The sequence below is a fragment of the Parambassis ranga genome, chromosome 17 (genome assembly GCF_900634625.1).
Source record: "Parambassis ranga chromosome 17, fParRan2.1, whole genome shotgun sequence".
Classification (NCBI taxonomy): domain Eukaryota; kingdom Metazoa; phylum Chordata; class Actinopteri; family Ambassidae; genus Parambassis; species Parambassis ranga.
The window spans coordinates 21868022-21885703 of NC_041037.1; the positions used below are offsets into that span (position 1 = coordinate 21868022).

The 17682-nt window shown below is 46.3% G+C and overlaps 1 protein-coding gene across 1 annotated transcript; it reads right to left on the reverse strand.

The window, feature by feature from the left end:
- Positions 1–7032: 7032 nt before the first annotated feature.
- On the reverse strand, positions 7033–14397 carry LOC114449605 (immunoglobulin lambda-1 light chain-like). The gene is made up of 5 exons (XM_028427415.1): positions 14300–14397; positions 13902–14222; positions 9191–9238; positions 7565–7873; positions 7033–7491 (listed from the first exon to the last, which is right to left on the reverse strand). Exons 1-5 carry the CDS (start codon positions 14340–14342, stop codon positions 7319–7321), a joined length of 894 nt encoding a protein of 297 aa, XP_028283216.1. The 5' UTR covers positions 14343–14397; the 3' UTR covers positions 7033–7318.
- Between the last annotated feature and the right edge of the window lie 3285 nt (positions 14398–17682).

Genomic DNA, 17682 nt, shown 5'->3' on the forward strand with positions numbered 1-17682 from the left:
TCAGTCCCAACATAGCCTCCACCTGCTGGAGGTATTTATTTTTGAAATATGTTCCATTGTCAGATCTGATTTTTTCAGGAAAACCATGTCTAGGAATGTAGGTGTTAATCAGAAATTTAATGACAGTTTGTCACTACACCCCACATGGCCTACCCCATGTGCTTCTTCCATGGCAGTTTGTCTCAATCCAGGTGGCAGTATGGGTCGTCCATCCTCCATACTCCTCCTGTGTCAGTTGCCCCCCTCGCTTTCCACAAAGTCTTTTCCTGTGGAGAGGCTTTGTGTTGTAGTTGTGTTAAGTCATTCCAGTCAACAGGGGGAGGTAAGTCCGTTTCTGAACACATCAAAATCATCTGTTCAACATAGCCTGCTGCCTGCTTTGCTGCCTGATCTGCTGCATTATTTCCTCTGGTGATCCTGTCAGCGCCTGTTCCATGACCTTTGCATTTTATTACAGCTACCTTGCTAGGCAACAACAGGACTTCTGCAAGTTCTCTCATTTCTGCCTCATGTTTTATGGGTTTGTTATCTGCAGTCAGAAATCTTACTCTCAGCCACTGGCCCAACTCCACATGTACTGCTCCTGCTGCATATGCTGAATCAGTGAAAACATTGATGTGTTGTCCTTCCCCTATTTTAAGTGCTTCAATCACTGCTCTCACCTCTGCTCTCTGTGTTGACTGCTGTCCCTCCCTCTTTCTGCTTTCAGTGTTCTCATCTCTTCCCGTGTGTCTTCAACAACTGCGTATGCTGCTCTGAGTCCTTCTGTGTCATGTCTGAAACAGCACCCGTCTGTGAACAGATTTCTAGCCTCTGTTAGTGGTGTGGCCTGTAAATCCATTCTGACTTTTTCTTCTCTGGTTACCCTCTCTGTGCATGTGTGTGGCTCTCCAGCTCCTATCTGCTCTGCCATGTTTATACCATCATGTGTGAAGGTAATATTTGGTGCTTCCAAAATCTTGCTCATTCTCCTCTGTCTCAGTGGGGTGAGTGTGAATGTCTCTGAGTTTACATATGCGACTACACTATGTGTTGTGAGTACTTACAGCTGGTGTCCCATGACCATGTGTGCGGTTTTTTGAATTAGCTTAGCTATTCCTGCTGCATGTTGTGTGCACTGAGGGTGTCATTTTTCCATGTTGTCTAAGAGGACACTGATGTACATCAGTATTACTCTCTCTCCCCCTGTTCTCTGGAACAGGATGCCGTTTGCACAGGTATCCGTTCCAGAGACATCTAAATAGAATGGTAATGTGTAGTCTGGTGTGGCTAGTTCTGCTGCTGTAGCCAAAGATTGTTTCAGTTCAATGAAAGAGCGTTCAGCTTCCTGTGTCCGATTTAGGTGGGCTGTTAAATTACACATGCCATATTCTCTGACTAGGTCTCTAAGTGGCTGTATGAGACCAGTGTAGTTTGCAACGTAGTGTAAAAATATCTCTACATTCATGAGCCAGAGGAAGACAAAAGAAAGCGTTAGCCAAATCTAATCCACAAAGGTTCAGATGTGTAAACCCGGAATGTCACAGGCTCACAGTTCACTAAGCCTACATCAGTGGGGCCCTCTGCCCATAAATGTGTCGGTAAGTCATTAATCAAAGCCTGAGCAAGAGGGTGATCTGTTTTTTCTCGTCCATGATATCTGGCAAACTGTTCGTGTACTAATGTAACAGTGTTAGTAGCTGAAACATGTTTTCTATATGCTTTGGCAGATGGAGAGTACATGATTTGTGCTATAGGTGTAGGTTGCCAATCTGTTTGAGCTATGGCACGTTTAACCATGCCACCTAATTCTTTTGCCTGATGTTTTGGATGTACAGCTAATGAGACGTGGGAATGCCCTTCGTCACTGATCATATACCAAGCCTGTTGTTCTAGTGTAAAATCCACACCAGCTGCTACGCCCTCAGATGCCACAAAAATATCTCGGACTAGAATCAACCAGTTTTTCTCCTCTATGGAGCATGTGAAGTTATCATGATACCAATCAGTTTGCCGCCTGTCATAAAACAAAGTCACATGAGGGGGGTCAGGGGGAGAGACATATGGCTCAAGCTGGGCTATCCAGGGCTTCCACTGCAGGTAAGCAGAGAGGATTCCTGGGTCGTGTGGTGGTTCTGCATGTAACAGACCCCAGTAGATGTCCGCACAAGGGTCAGCTACAGGTCTCACAAGATACTGTCCACCTGTGTCAGAGGCATTACAGTGGAACATGGTGCCGTCCGGCAGTGTCACTGTCAGCCCGTCAGGGCTGCATAAAATAGATGCTCCAAGCTTAATCAGCAAGTCTCTCTCCAGTATATCCAGAGGCACTGTGGGTGAATATACAAAACAGTGTAACACAGTCTGATGTCCCAGCTGAGCAGTCATTGGAGTGGTTATAGACAGAGTCTGTTTCTCCCCAGAGAAGCCCATCACTGTGATAGAGTCATTTGACAGTTTCTTAGAAGATGTATGAATCAGAGTAGAACAGGTGGCCCCTGTGTCTACCAGAAAAGGCAGTGTCTCATCTTCTACTCGCATAGACAACATCGGATCTGCCGTAACGATGTCATCAGAGCTGCTCTGTGGGGAGTGTCATTGTCGGGAGGTGTTTTCCCCTCCCTGTTCCCAGCCGGAAACAGGAAACTGCCCCTTCCATGGAGCTCCAGCAGGGCGGAAAGAAGCCCCTTATGGACCAGATGCTGCATGCCCTCGACTGTGCTGTCCCTCTCAGCTGTATTGCCCCATAATGTATGGACAGTCCTTTGTCCAGTGTCCGAGCTCCTCACAGTAGTAGCAGCGGTCACGACTGAAGTCTCCACTCAGCTGTCCCCTAGGCGGTCTACCCCTTCTGCGCCGGCCTCCCCAGCTGCCCCTCCCTGGTCCCTTGCCCCTGTATGACCCTGTGGGCGGCTGATCATAATTAGGATAAAATAGCTGTGGCACCCAAGGTGTGTCAGGTGGTGTAGTAGAGCCCTCAGTGGCCACCGTGACTTTATTAGTTTTGTCTTTCTTTTTGTCATTAGCTTTTTGTCTGGCCTCAGCCAGTTGCATTTTTAATAATTGAGTCTATAATTCCTGTACATCCTTACTTTCTGTGTGTGCTGCATCCTGGGAACGAGTCAAATGATGCACTAAAAAATCCATGTATCATATATTGTCCCCATACTGCGTACTATACTCTGATTTGGATTATAGTGACACTTATACACTCTTATACTCTGTACTTAACTACATTTAATGTAACTTGATTCCTCTGGCACAAGAATTTCCTTCCAGATTAATAAAGTTTTATCTTATCTTAGATGTCTCTCCCACACATTGGAATCACAATCTGCCATGTCTAGTTTACTTTCCATGGCATTTTTCACATTCTCTGGGACCCCGTTTAGGACGGCGGTCCTGTACCACACCCTCTGAATCCATGCGTCTTTGCTTTGATTAATATATTCTCTTGGACTCTGTTTCAGATCCCATTTTAAGGTGGGGCAGGCTGCTCCACTAGGCAAAGGATATAAAGGGCAGAATATTAGATTGTGTGTAGGGGGGAGGGTCGCTACTCTTTTCTGTTTTCCCTTTCTTTGCTTTGGGCTTTCCTATCATGAGGTGATTTACACCCTGACATACCAAAGCCCATCTCGCCCACTGAGTTCTTCGCTCCTCCGCCTTCTCCTGCTCCTTTCTAAATTTTCCTCTCTTAGTCCAACCACACTGCTCTGCACTTTCCTTGGCCCTCTCTCTGTCTGACCTCGCTTCTCCCTCTTTTCTCCAAAACTCCTTCTGCAAACTTCCTCTATCTTTCACACCTCATCCTATCTCTACCAACAACTCATCTACAGCATCCTTCATAAGAATCACTTCTGCCGCTGCAGTCTTAGAGTCATAAGTCTGGTTCAGTATGTCGTCTAAGACCGTCAGCTGTTCTTCTACCGTCTTTAGTGGGCTGTGCGGATCCCACCCATCGTCAGTCATGTCTCTGTGCACACTTAAGTCCATGTCGTCAGTCATTAAAGTCTTAATCTCGTGGTCATGTAGGAATTACAAAACTATAGTTTCAATTCAAATTTACAAAACTGCAGTTACAAGGTTTCTATGTCGTCTACCAAACTGTGTACACATCAGAAAAAAAACAACTAATCCAGTTCGTGAGTGAACCTACTTCAACAGACCACTGCTTTACGTTAACACCGGTTAGGTTTCCAGCAGTGCTGCTGCTTCAGCTCACACGTCCCTGGCACTCATCCACATTTCTCATTCATGCATTACCCGTAATATGAGCGCTCAATATGTGTGTGTGTGTTACAGCTTCACTCTCAGCTGTGTATCTCAGTAAGGGGTGCTTTTGAACTCACAGGACTTTCCTCTGTTCTTGTAGCCAGTCCGACTACTCACAGTTCATCTGTTCTTGCCGTCTCTCTTTTAGAGAGGCTCACAGTCATAAATATCTAGATTCAGGCCGACTGAGAAATATGGCACGCTATGTCCCTAGTACTCAGTCCAGTGGATTTGAGACTAGCCTCTCTTCCACGACACCAGAATCTTATACATCTGTAATTTGGAAGCCTGTTGACTTACTACAACTTCCGCCTAACTAGTGTGGTCGTTGTTTCAGTTTCCAGTCGTTCCAACATCCATACCATGTGTTTGCCTGTTCTTGTTCTATTTTTCTCTCTTTTTTAGTGATTTAGGGTTCCTCAAGCCCCGGGACTCAAACCCAGCTTTTCCGGCCTCTCGTCAGAGCACCGGTGGAGTCGCCACACTCAGGGTTTTGCAACCCCTTTTTCCTTTTTCTTATTCTTTATCTTTACTCTTACAAGAATTCTTTAACCTCTTTTTTCATTTCTCTTATTCTTTATCTTTACTCTTACAAGAATTCTTTAACCTCTTTTTTCATTTCTCTTATTCTTTTGTTTCAGTCAATGTTCGTATAATTTACAGGCAGATTACTACTAAGGCTCGGGACACGTTACACTTTAGAGTAGTCAATGCAGATATAAAAGGTCTGCTCACCTTATTGTTGGCACGCCACATGTCCTCTGTCTGTTCGTAATCAACCCCTGTGTTCAACTGACGGATCTGAGAAAAATATAATTACCTTTTATCCCCGTACGGGCCACCAAAATGTCGTGATCTTCCCTGGTCACCCCGGATTGTCAGATTCCGTCTCCTGTATTCAGAACATTGAGTGAAAGAAAATACCCTGGGTTTTGTAGTTTCGCCTTTTGCAAAAGGGAGAACACTCAGTGAACACAGGCCTTTCAGTCTGCTTCACTCCCCTCCATAAGTGTTCTGCCCCTCCCCTGGACACAGGCTTGTTTTATTGAAAGTTGAGGTACATTTGCATAATAGATAAACAGTTCTTCAAGACCCTCGTAGGTATTCCCATATTGGGACATGTTGCCCCTTTATCTCCACCTACTAATTATCATAATTGGTCTAACATATTTATGACTATGAAACCCTTTGTCCCTTCTATGTTGGATGATTTATCTTAGTCCATGCCTCCTAGTGCTTCGGCCTTCACCGCATCAAAGAGTTCCTCCCTAACTCTCGGTAAGAGTTATAGATGTGTTTTTCTCAAAGTGTAAGCTTATATAATCAAATACATACATGGTCTGTATCATGTCATTGCGTAAATAACCTTGTATACTTCACAGTACTCACCACGAATCTGACTGTAAGAAGAAATCTGTTGTTAAGATGTTAGCCTCCTCTGCAGCTGTGTTTCTCGCTCTGTTTCTCTTCACCTGGCCGTGGTCGTCCTGGTGATAAGGCAGGTGATGGGGGTCTATGTAAGCTCCATCCTGGTCATTGTAGGTGTAATTCGGCTCCCCGTGGTCATCGGTGGGGGCGTGGTCTCTGCCAGCCAGCAGATCGGTCCGTTTCAGAGCGCGGCCTTCTCCAAATGCACGGTACAGATACTCCGCCATGACGAACAGCGCCACCTGCAGAGAGGCAGAAACACTCAGTGTGATGGAGCTAGAGTAACATAAGGTTACCGTCCAGACTCACTGTACGAGACAGCCTCTAGTGGACACTGGAGGAACTGCAGTTTGTGCTGCTTGGTCTCAGTACCTACCTCAGTACCTCATCTACTAACAGATACAGAGCTGCGCTGATCTTCCTTCTTCTTCACCCTCAATAAATATTTATGTCATATAACCACAAACAGGCCACCATGTTGATTCAAAACCATCCAATCAGAAGCAGACAGGAAGTGCTGACACGTCAAAGAGATCTGCTGGTGACTCAGTGAAGACACATACAAACCCTCAGACTGTGACAAAGGCGTGTTTGCCCCCCCTGCTGGCAGTGCAGTGTTACTACCTGCAGTAACAGCAGGGCGACGTCCATGGCGACGATGGTCAGGGAGTTCTCCTGCAGCCAATCACTGAACGTCTGACTGCAGCCCTGAAAACCACAAACCCAGCAGCATCATGGGTAAAACATCACATCACACTAGCAACACGAAACACAGCAGGTTAAGAGCCGCCGGCGCCCCCTCAGGAGCGAGCTTGATGCCGCTCTGCGTGGCGGTCAGCGGTACCTGAGTGAAGGTGCCGTTCCCTGGGCCAATCAGAATGAGGTACAGCAGCTCACAGGAGTACCAGGAAGAGTTGACGCTGCTCTGAAATGAGTGAAAGCAGGAACATGGAAGCACGTGTGGACTCGTCAGGGTCAGACTCTGGATGTAGGTGTTGCTCAGCCAATCAGCAGCACCAGTCCTGCCACAGCAGCCGCCCTGTGAGCCAGTCACAGTGTCGGTGTGTCTGTGTGTGTGTATGTGGGTGTGTGTGTGGGTGGGTGTGTGTGTGTTAGTGTTTGTGTCAGTGTGTGGGTGGTTGTAACTGTTGTGTTATTAAACAGAGGCCACAGCTGCACAAACCCACACAGGAAGTCTGCTCTGATTGGCTCAGCAGTTTGTTCTAATAACCACAGAGAGCAGATCATATCTGCTGCTGCTCACACTCACACAGAGGTGAACTGAGGCCAACAACAATAACACAAGTCAAATGGGACACGGCTCAGTGAGACCACAGACAAACAGAGACAAAGGTTATTTTCAGTTTATTGAGAATTTTGTACTGAATAAATGTGAAAAAGCAAAAACTGATTAAAAAGAAGAAAACAAAAAACAACAAAGAAGCTAAAACTGAACTTTGAATAAAACCTCAACAACAACAAACAGAGGAGTGATGAGACTTTCTGCTAACATGAGGCCGATCAAAGTGATCAATGAGAAGAAGTGACGGGAAGTGATGGAGAGGAGAGGCAGCAGGAAAAAGGCAGCAGGCATGCAGGTGGAGGACGGTCCCTGGAAGGTGGAGGACGGTCCCTGCTAGGTGGAGGACGGTCCCTGGAAGGTGGAGGACGGTCCCTGAAAGGTGAGGGTCATCAGCAGACAGAGTCCACAGCAGTACAGCAGACTCTTCACTATCAGCACCGTGTACAGCAGCAGGAGCAGCCTGACCTGGTACAGGGAGGTAGGAGGAGGAAGAAGAGCAGGAACCTCTGAGACAGAGAAGGAGAGAAGTCAGTGATCTGTGAGGCCTGAAGCCGAGTGAGCGCTGAGCACCTCCGTCACCTTGCTGTGTGTGGGCCTCCACCCGGCCCCCCTCATGCTCCACGTAGCAGCTGTATTTATGAGAGCGCAGAGCGTCCCGATCCAGCACCCTGATGGAGGCGCTGAGCCCCGACTCTCTGAGCTCCAGCTGCTCCCCCTCAGCAGGGGGCAGCTCCTCCAGCAGGCCGTTCTCCTTCTGTCTTCTCCAGGAGAACCGGACCAGAGGAGGAAACATGGCCGAGGCCAGACACAGCAGGGAGCTGCTCCCCTCAGGGTGGAGGCTGGATGCTGCTGGGTACACGCTCAGCACGGGCTGCACCACCCGCTCATCTGAACACAGAGCGAGCAACAGACACTTTATCACAGGCTGAACATAATAAGGAATTATACATTTATATTCATACAAAATAAATATTTGACATGTGACATTCTAACAGACACAGTGTTTTCCACATGAACATGAACATACATGATCATATCTGACACATTCACCTTCAGATTCATGATTAGCTTCAGGAATAAAATATAGATTTACACATCAGTGTCAATCATTCATCAAACATGTTACACTCATAAATATAAATGGTTGTTTTAACACCTCCTCTCTGAGCCAGAGAGAACACGGACTCACTGCTGTTAGGGACGGATTCTGCACAAGGTTTAATCATATCATGATATGATGATATGTCATGTCATATCATATCATATCTTTAGATATCTATACCTCCATTGTAAATTGCACATTTTTGCTGTTTATTTTTTACCATTAGAGGTATATTTGTTATTTTTTGTTTTGCTTGAGTACTTTGCTGCTGTAATAGTGAAATTTCCCAGCTTGGGATGAATAAAGTATTTTCTATTCTACTCTAAATAATTTACTATAATTACATGTTGAAAGAATGATTCCATTTAAATATAGATGATGTAAAATAAGTTCATCAAATGATTTAATAACAGAATAATGAACATTAACATCAAACATGTTCTGTTAATGATCAAACACAGCACCACACGTCGTTTTATACAATACATTCAAAATTCACACAACATTTCAAACATCTGTCAAATTAATTTTTCTTCTCATTAATGTTCAAATAAAAGATCAGTCCAAACATTGATTCTAGATTTGAGCTGCTGCTGATATTTATCATTCATTTCTAACAGAGTTTATATCAGTTCTTTTTAAGAAGTTTTTTCATCATGCAGATATTTGATTTAGAAAAACGACTTTCTGACAGCGAACATTATACTGATTGACTTTATTATTATTTAGTATCTTATTTATTGATTGATCAGTTATTGTCAGGTGATTTAACTTCCTACGAGCATACGTTTATCAAATGATTTAAAAATATTCAAAGATTTGTTAAAGACAATAATCATCATTTTAAATCAGGATTATTAATATAATCTATAAAACTATATTTATTGAACTAACAGCTTTGATACTTCACTATGTTTAATTCTCTGCTGCACACTTTACAAACTGACTCTCAGCTCATGTTAGTGATCACATGTATGTTTCTCCTGCAGTCAGTGAGACGGTGAAACAATATTTGTCAGATGATGAAGAATCAATATATCTGTAGAGATCTGAGTGTTTTCAGACATTTAAACAGCTGAAGAAGGAGCAGAGTTTGTTCTCACCTGTCACGATCAGTGTCGTTCCAGAGCCGAAGACACCATAGTACAATCCTGCACACAGTGAGAAAGACTGGTACAAAAACCTGTGAGCAGCTGGATGCTGTTTGTGAGCGGAGCTGTTAGAATCCACCACAGACACACGGAGCTCAGCTGATAACAGCTCTGCTCTCTCTCAGCTTCATGTGACTTTATTTAAAATACAAGCAGCAGCTCTTCATCAGATATTTTCTATCTTTAATGCAAGTGGCAGCGTGTGGGGCTCAGAAATCAGATGATTGTGGAAGTAGCCTCAACTGCAACAAACGAGGCCTCTGGCTCCATCTGACTCCCATCAAATAATCAATATTATCTTTAGGTGATTAGCTGCATATGTTATGTTCCCCCATTTAGTCCAAGGGATGAGGGGAAGCAACAATAATGTTACCCAGGCCTGAGGAAGAGACAGCAGTCGGAAACAGTGACAATTAAATTTATTTACTTAAAGGAATAACAAAAATAGTAAATCAAACACAAAAGCAAAACTAAAAAGATCAGTGCTAATTATCATGCTCTCGTCCCTCTGGACAGAGCAAAGACGCATGGTGTGAGCATCCACAAGTTGGCCCACACTGGCACGGCCATGTGCACACCTCCAGCTGATATACATCTGCTGATGAGGACCAAGTGGACTCTGGTGTGGATCATCCACTTGGTCCACTGGAAGCATTGGGAACCTGCACAGAAAGCAGAGACACAGACACACACACACCACAAGTACCAGCACGTAACACCCCCTCTCATAAAAGCAAACCCCCGGTTTGCCAACTAGAGGGTTAACACATACAAAGTGATCCCATTATTACACGAAACAGAAAGTCCTGCCCACAGAACCAGTTCTGCCTTTGAATTAATGGAATCACAGGCCACGTGGCCACACACGCTACCACCACAGCCACTACTATGGCCGGCAGCACCACAAATTACGCCCGGTAACACCTCTGCCCACAGCAGAGAAACTCACGAAAGTTTAAGCACATGTGAACACACACCCCTGCTCGCAGCAGAGAACACAACGAAGCGTACGCAAACACACATGAAAACCGAGTGCGCACACACACCTCTGCCTCCAGCAGAGAAACACACGTACTAAAGTGCACACTCGCACACCTCTGCCTACAGCAGAGAAAACACAAAGTACGAAGCGTACGTTAAACACACCTCTGCTCGCAGCAGAGAACACAACGAAGTGCATGCTAATACACAAGCTAAACCATACAGAGTTCCTAAACAGACTGTCCCAGTTCCTGCCCAAACAAACTCACCTAACTGTCTTCTGGAGTGTGCCGGGCTCGAGGCATCTTTAAAGGCTGAACTCCAGTGGCCGAGGCCCTGGAAAGCCTACCCCCGCCAGGGAACTGGATTCCTGCCCAGGATTAGCTCAGAAAATAAGAAAGGCAAAACAACAAGAGTGTCTGATGGAAGGACTGCTAGCAGACCAGCTGGGCACTCACCTATTCTAAACTGGGAAGACAGTCAATGGGGTTAAAGCTCACACTCACCACGAGGCTTCCAGCAGGCTACATGGCTACAACAAAGCTACATAGTCACCGAGACCTTGCTGGAACTCTCCCTCAGTAGGATCCCGTACGAGCCCCCAATTGTTACGTTCCCCCAAAAGGGGAAAGGGGAAGCAACAATAATTACCCAGTAGTTACCCAGGCCTGAGGAAGAGACAGCAGTCGGAAACAGTGACCATTAATTAAATTTATTAACTTAAATTGAAATTATCATGCTCTCGTCCCTCTGAACGGAGCAAAGACACATGGTGTGAGCGTCCACAAGTTGGCCCAGACTGGCCCCGGCCATGTGCACGCCTCCAGCTGATATACATCTGCTGATGAGGACCAAGTGGACTCAGGTGTGGATCATCCACTTGGTCCACTGGAAGCATTGGGAACCTGCACAGAAAGCAGAGACACAGACATACACACAACAAGTACCAGCACGTAACACATGTGTTTTCCTTTCAGTGTCCTCGTGGTCCATCTGAAAATGATGTGACAGGCTACAGCTGTTCCCAAAATGTTCAGGTATGAGCCTGGTCTCCTCCGTCAGATTGTTGTTAGACGGAGGACACAAATGCAGACTTAGCCAGAGGTGAAAGCAAACTGTTTTATTGCAGGCTAGGTTCGGTACACAGAAGTTCAGTCCACAAGGCAGAGGTATCCAAAAGGGCACAGGCAAAAACCAGTGGTCAAAGTCCAAAGCAATGATCGGTACACAGGAGTTCAGTCCGCGAGGCAGAGGTAACACAAAGGGCAAGGCAAAAACAGTAGTCCGATCAAAACAGGTGATACACAGGAAAATCCAAAACTTACTCAAAAACTCACTGGGGAAATCACAAGAGCAGAAGGCTACTTGGACGGCTGTGTCGCATGGATAACTCACAAAACGAACTGGCAACAAGGGGCAGGAAACACACAGGCTTTATACACAGGAGGGCGGGAAGACAATTGGACACAGGTGAAGCACATTAGGGTGGAGCAGGTAATCACAGGAGGGGGAAGGGAGCACACATGAGGAAGGGGAAGTAAACAGAACTGAAACACCAGGGGAAGATCGAGTTTCAAAATAAAACAGGAAGTGACTAGTAAAACTAAAACTAATACAAACAGAAAATGAACTACAAAATAAAAGACCTGGCTGAAACCATGACACTGTCTGCTACACCATCTCTTTCCAAGTATGAGCCTTTATGTTGTGTTCTTTGGATGGACTGGATCTGGACTAATGCACAGACGGAACTTTCTGCACACGTTCTTAGTCGTCAGAGGATGAACCTCTTGACTTGTTAAACTGGTTCAGATGTTCATGGTCCCCTTAGGATGAAGTTCAGTAAAACTGTGGATCCTAATCTTCAGCAATTGTAATGAATATACAGGGATCTACATCAAGCTGCAGCTGACAAATCAAATCGTGTTCTCTCAGCTCCTGTTGTTTGTCAGTGACTTGACCTGTCATGGTTTGGTTATTTGGTTATTTGTGGTTTGGTTCTTCCCTTGTATTTTGAGTTAATTTCCCAGTGTTTCCTGTGTTATGCTGTCTCTGGCTGTCTGTGTGAAGTTACTTTGGTTCTGACATGGTTCCTGTTTTATTTTGAAAGTCCTGTCTTCCTTGTGTTTGTCTGTGTGTTTTACTTGCCCTGTGTTCCCGCCTGTGGTGATTGGTTGCCCCGCCCTAATGTGTCTTACCTGTGTCTTGTTCCCTGTGTCCTGAGACCTGTACTCCGCTTTGTCTGGGATTTCACAGCTCTGGGGAAGAAGCTGTGTCTCAGTCTGTTGGTGTGAGTTCTGATGCTCCTGAGCCTCTGTCCAGAGGAAGAGGTACTGTTAGGTTTCACTCAAAGAGGGAGATCCATGCGCAGGTAAACTCAAGTTCATTAATAATCAATAACAAAAAACAACCTCTAGGGTGAAGAGGAAGGGTCCAGGATACAACAACTAAAGACAACCACAAGGGCAAAAAAACTACGAGTCCAGGTCCAAGGTGAGGAACGACTGGGGGGGCGTGGCAGGTGGCCTAAACAAAAAAGAGAGGGTAAATAAAGGTACAACTAGAGATAGCGAAGTCCAGGCTGGTCGCTTACTACGTTGGAGTATGTGAAGAACTGGCGCCGAGTAGAGGGAAGGAGGCGCTTAAATGCCAGACAGGATGGCAGGAGATTGGACACAGGTGAGTACCCACCAGGACTGCGCCTAGCAGAACCTGCGCACCTGGGGGGAGCAAAAAGAAGATGAGCAAGGCAGGGGAAAACACACAGGAAGATCACAGGAGGAGTGTAGACTCTAACCACATCACAGGTCCAAACAGCTGGTGTCCTGGGTGGGTGGGGTCTGCAGCTATACGACCAGCCCTCCTTTGAATCCGGCTGTCGTATAAGGAGTCCAGCTGTGGAAGAGGACTCCCCACAATCCCCTGTGCTGTATTCACCACCCGGGCCGAGTCCTTCCTGTGCAGTGCAGCTCCTGTACCACACTGCTGCACTCAGATAGAGGAGGCTTTGTATTGTATTGTATTGTAGAAGTTTGTCAGGAGCTGAGGGGACAGTCCAGTCCTCTGAGCTTCCTGAGGAAGAAGAGCCTTGGTTGGGCCTTCTTCACCAGGTGGGACATGTGCAGGGACCAAGACAGGTCAGATGTGATGTGGATGCCCAGGAACTTGATGTCCACCCGCTCCACCTCCTCCCTATGAATGAGGAGAGGGATGTGCTCCATCCTCCTGGATCTCCTAAAGTCCAGACTGACCTCCTTGGTCTTGGTGGTGTTCAGGACCAGGTTGTTCTCTGAACACCGTCCTGTCAGGTGCTGGATCTCCTCTCTGTAGTGAGTCTCATCATTGTCTGATATGATGTGATCCTGTGCTCAGGATCAGCGTGGATGAGGTGGAGTCTCCAATTCTCACCACCCGAGGCCTGTTGGTGAGAAAGTCCTTGATCCAGAAGCACAGAGAGCCGGGCAGCTTGTCTGGGATCACAGTGTTGAACACTGAACTGAAGTCCACAAATAACAGAGTGTGAGCATAATGAAAATGTGTCCAACAGGAATGTTCTGCTGAATCATGTCTGTTAAACAGTGTCAGTGAGCTCAGAGGTGGAGCTGCACCATGTGGCCTGCTCTGTGGTTCTCTGCTCTCTTCCTGTCTGGTTTTTGTTCAGCCTGCTCACAGCTTCTGTCACTGTGGGAAGCAGACTTCAGACAGTTACAGTAATATGTGGCTGAATGATCCACTTTAACTTTCTCTATCTTCAACTCACTGCCGCTCTCAGTAAGAACAGCTGAGAAATCATCTTTCTGAGGATGTTTGGGATATGATATGATTTGACCATCGCTTCTGTAAATACCTAGAACATGTCTGAATGTTTCTTTCTTCTGGTACCAGATAAACCAAGACCTGTCACAGCGATCAGCCCCTCCACAGCTGAAGATGACTGTTTCTCCAGTTCTCCTGGTCAAAGTCAAATCATCCTGGACCGGCCCTGTTTCCATGGCAACCAGTGCTGCAGAGACACAGACAGACAGGTGAGGTTTGTCACAGGTGCATCGTGCTGGCTCCTGATTGGCTGGAAGCACTCACCTGAGCAGAGGCAGCACAGAGCAGCAGCTGGGAGGAGCAGCATTCTGTGCAGTGGTGTATCCTCTGCTGAAGCCGAGGAGAAGTGGAGCTCTGATGCAGCCGAGGACAGACAAGGACGAGCTGTGACGTCAGACCAGGACCACGTGGCTTCTGACAGGGCCTCAGAGCTCCCATCAGCCCCTGCAGCACACAGATAAGACTGCTGCTGCTGCTGAGGCTGCTGTGGTTTCATCGTCTCACTTTGAGTCTGACAGCAGCTGAAAACTGTCTGGGTCACATGATGCAGGAGAAACCTTCATGTGTGAAATGAAGTTTTATTTTTTAATAAAGATCAACTACAAACAACAAAACAGTTTAAACACTCATAACACAAAGTATCTGATAACAGTAGATGAAATCAAACTTCCCAGCAGAGCTCTTTGTTTTTTTCATCCCATGTTTCATTCCTCCTCCACTGTTACTGTGTCAGTGTAATACCCATCGCCGTCAGCAGGTGGCGCACAGCGCTGAGAGGAGGCGCAGGAGGAATAAAAGCTGCACGCAGGCTGACGTGTCTGTGTGAAGGAGGCGGTAATGCACCTCAAGCGGTGTTTGCCATGCGCCATTAGAGAAGAAGAAGAAGAAGAAGAAGGTTCGTGTTCCTCACGCACTCACTCACTCACTCACTCAACATTAGCTATGCTAACAGCGTTATGCTAACCAAGTTATGTTAGCGCGGTCATGCTAACACTCCCGCGCTAATGTTGTCGTGCTAACACGGTCTTGCTAGGTTAAAGGCGGGGTTGCTAGCAGGCAGTGTGTCACACAGAGAACAACAAACACACACAGAGACACACAAAAGGATGTTTGTTGGTTAATTAGTGTGTAGATACATAAAGAGTTAACTCATGTGTGTACAGATGGGTTAATGATGACAGGCTGTGCTACATGTTCACTGTGTGTGTACCTGTGTTAGCATCATGTTAGCTGAGTTTACAGTACATCCAGTCATCATGTGTGAAGCTGTACCTGCAGTGTAGGGTTAATATAAAGGGTTAAAATGTTCATTAGCTGTTTGTGTACATTTGTCACACAGTCTAACTGGTCAGTGTGCACTTCAGGAGCAGCTGGGAAATCTTTGCTCTGTGTGTTTCTTCAGGTTCTGAGCATGTTTCTCAGTGAGATGTAAATCAAATAGATGTAGCGGATGGATGGAGGTCAGACTGCAGGAGGAGCTCGCTCTGTTGCTGCTCACTGTGTGGACGAGCTTCAACCAAAGGTCACATGTCCTGTGCTCAGGCATTATTCCTGCCATGTCATTTTAACAGGCCTCATGTCAGCAGCTTCAGGAATATTCAGAGCAGCACATGGTGCTACATAAGGTCAGATTGTTGTGATGCATTGTGGGAAATGGAGTTCACTGTGTAGAGTTCAGTAATCCTCACTACACGTTAGGTCGGCACTACAACACGGTGAACACATTGTGTTCTGAAGTGACTGTGTGTGTGTGTATGTCTGAAGGGTGATAAGCTTCTGTCTCTGCTGTGTGTCGGTCAGTGCTGAAGATGGTTCACTGAGGAAGAGCAAGGACCTTCAGCCTGGAGACATGGGGTCAGCACCTGATCGGCCTCAGGTATGTCACACTGTGTGTGTGTGTGTGTGTGTGGATTTACAAATTTTCGTTTTTGTGTCTGTTTGAATTTGTGAGTTTCCGGCGTTGAGCAGCGAGGAGGAAACGGAGAACACGTAAGTACCCATGAGCCCACAGTGCTACAGCTAGCTATGTTAGCTATGTTAGCTAGCTGGACGTGCAGTTTGGGTGCATTTGTTGTTTGTGCTCATTATTTCCATTATTACATGATGAGCAGTGTTTTAGTTTGCAGCTGATCATGTGACCTCCAGCATCATGTGACCTCCAGCATCATGTGACGTACCACACAGTAGAGCTGCTCTGTGGAGGATATTTAATGGAACATTTAAACTCAGTGAATTGATTTTTACATTTTCATGGTTTAAATGATGAGTTTCTGATTTCAAATCCACGTTTTTAAACCTCCGTCACTGTGAGGCTGTTTTAATGGATCATCTGCAGTCTGAATGTGCTTTCAGCGGAACAGTCCTTTAACATTCATGAAGACGCTCTGAATTAAAGCACTTAAAGGAGCAGGGTGCAGGATTTAAGTGGATCTCTGAGCAGAAGTGGGAAATAGTTTGTATGAGTGTTTAATCAGCTGTAACATGAAGCACTGTGTTTCTGTTCAGGCAGAAGGAGCCCATATGCTGCCTGTGGCTGAAGAAGCAAAGAGAAACGGTGCCATCCTGTGGTGAGTCACTGGAAGCACACAGAGATCCAGGCGGCTGCTTGGAGATGAACGGGCCTTCAGCTGGAAGGTGGAGCAGAGCAGGAGGCTGCAGAACATGTGATGGAGTCTGTGACTGTTTCCAGGGAAACATGAAGAACAACATGGCCGACTAAACCCATGACATCATCAGGCAGAGGGAGAAGAAGGCTGAGTTCCATCACTGAATGAAGTCAGACCGAAGAGTTGAGTCAGAGTGGAGCAGCTGTGTGCGTTTGTCCTTTGAATCAACACAACAGTGTGTGTTAGTGAACTCACCTCCAGCCTGAGTGTGTGTGGGAACATGAAGGTTTCTCCTGCATCATGTGACTCAGACTGTTTTCAGCTGCTGTCAGACTCAAAGTGAGACGATGAAACCACAGCAGCCTCAGCAGCAGCAGCAGTCTTATCTGTGTGCTGCAGGGGCTGATGGGAGCTCTGAGGCCCTGTCAGAAGCCACGTGGTCCTGGTCTGATGTCACAGCTCGTCCTTGTCTGTCCTCGGCTGCATCAGAGCTCCACTTCTCCTCGGCTTCAGCAGAGGATACACCACTGCACAGAATGCTGCTCCTCCCAGCTGCTGCTCTGTGCTGCCTCTGCTCAGGTGAGTGCTTCCAGCCAATCAGGAGCCAGCACGCTGCACCTGTGACAAACCTCACCTGTCTGTCTGTGTCTCTGCAGCACTGGTCGCCATGGAAACAGGGCCGGTCCAGGATGATTTGACATTGACCAGGAGAGCTGGAGAAAAAGTCTCCTTCAGCTGTGAGGCTAAACAATGTGTTGACAACCCTTGGATATTTTGGGTCCAAAAACAGGAAACATTTAAATTCATTCTTGGTATCAACAGAAACACAAGTGAAATCCAATCAAATCCTGATCATCCTCAGAAAGATGATTTCTCAATAGCTGTTACTCAGAGCGGCAGTGAGTTGAAGATAGAGAAAGTTAACGTGGATCATTCAGCCACATATTACTGTAGCTGTTGGAAGTCTGCTCCCCACAGTGACAGAAGCTGTGAGCAGGCTGAACAAAAACCAGACAGGAAGAGAGCAGAGAACCACAGAGC

Bases quoted from the DNA above. Each gene is read 5' to 3' on its own strand.
- LOC114449605 (XM_028427415.1), bottom strand. From the start codon at position 14,342: ATGCTGCTCCTCCCAGCTGCTGCTCTGTGCTGCCTCTGCTCAG. The intron at 14,223-14,299 runs GTGAGTGCTTCC...GTGTCTCTGCAG, and splicing joins TCTGTGCTGCCTCTGCTCAG to CACTGGTTGCCATGGAAACA. The intron at 7,492-7,564 runs GTGACGGAGGTG...TCTCTGTCTCAG, and splicing joins GGAGGCCCACACACAGCAAG to AGGTTCCTGCTCTTCTTCCT.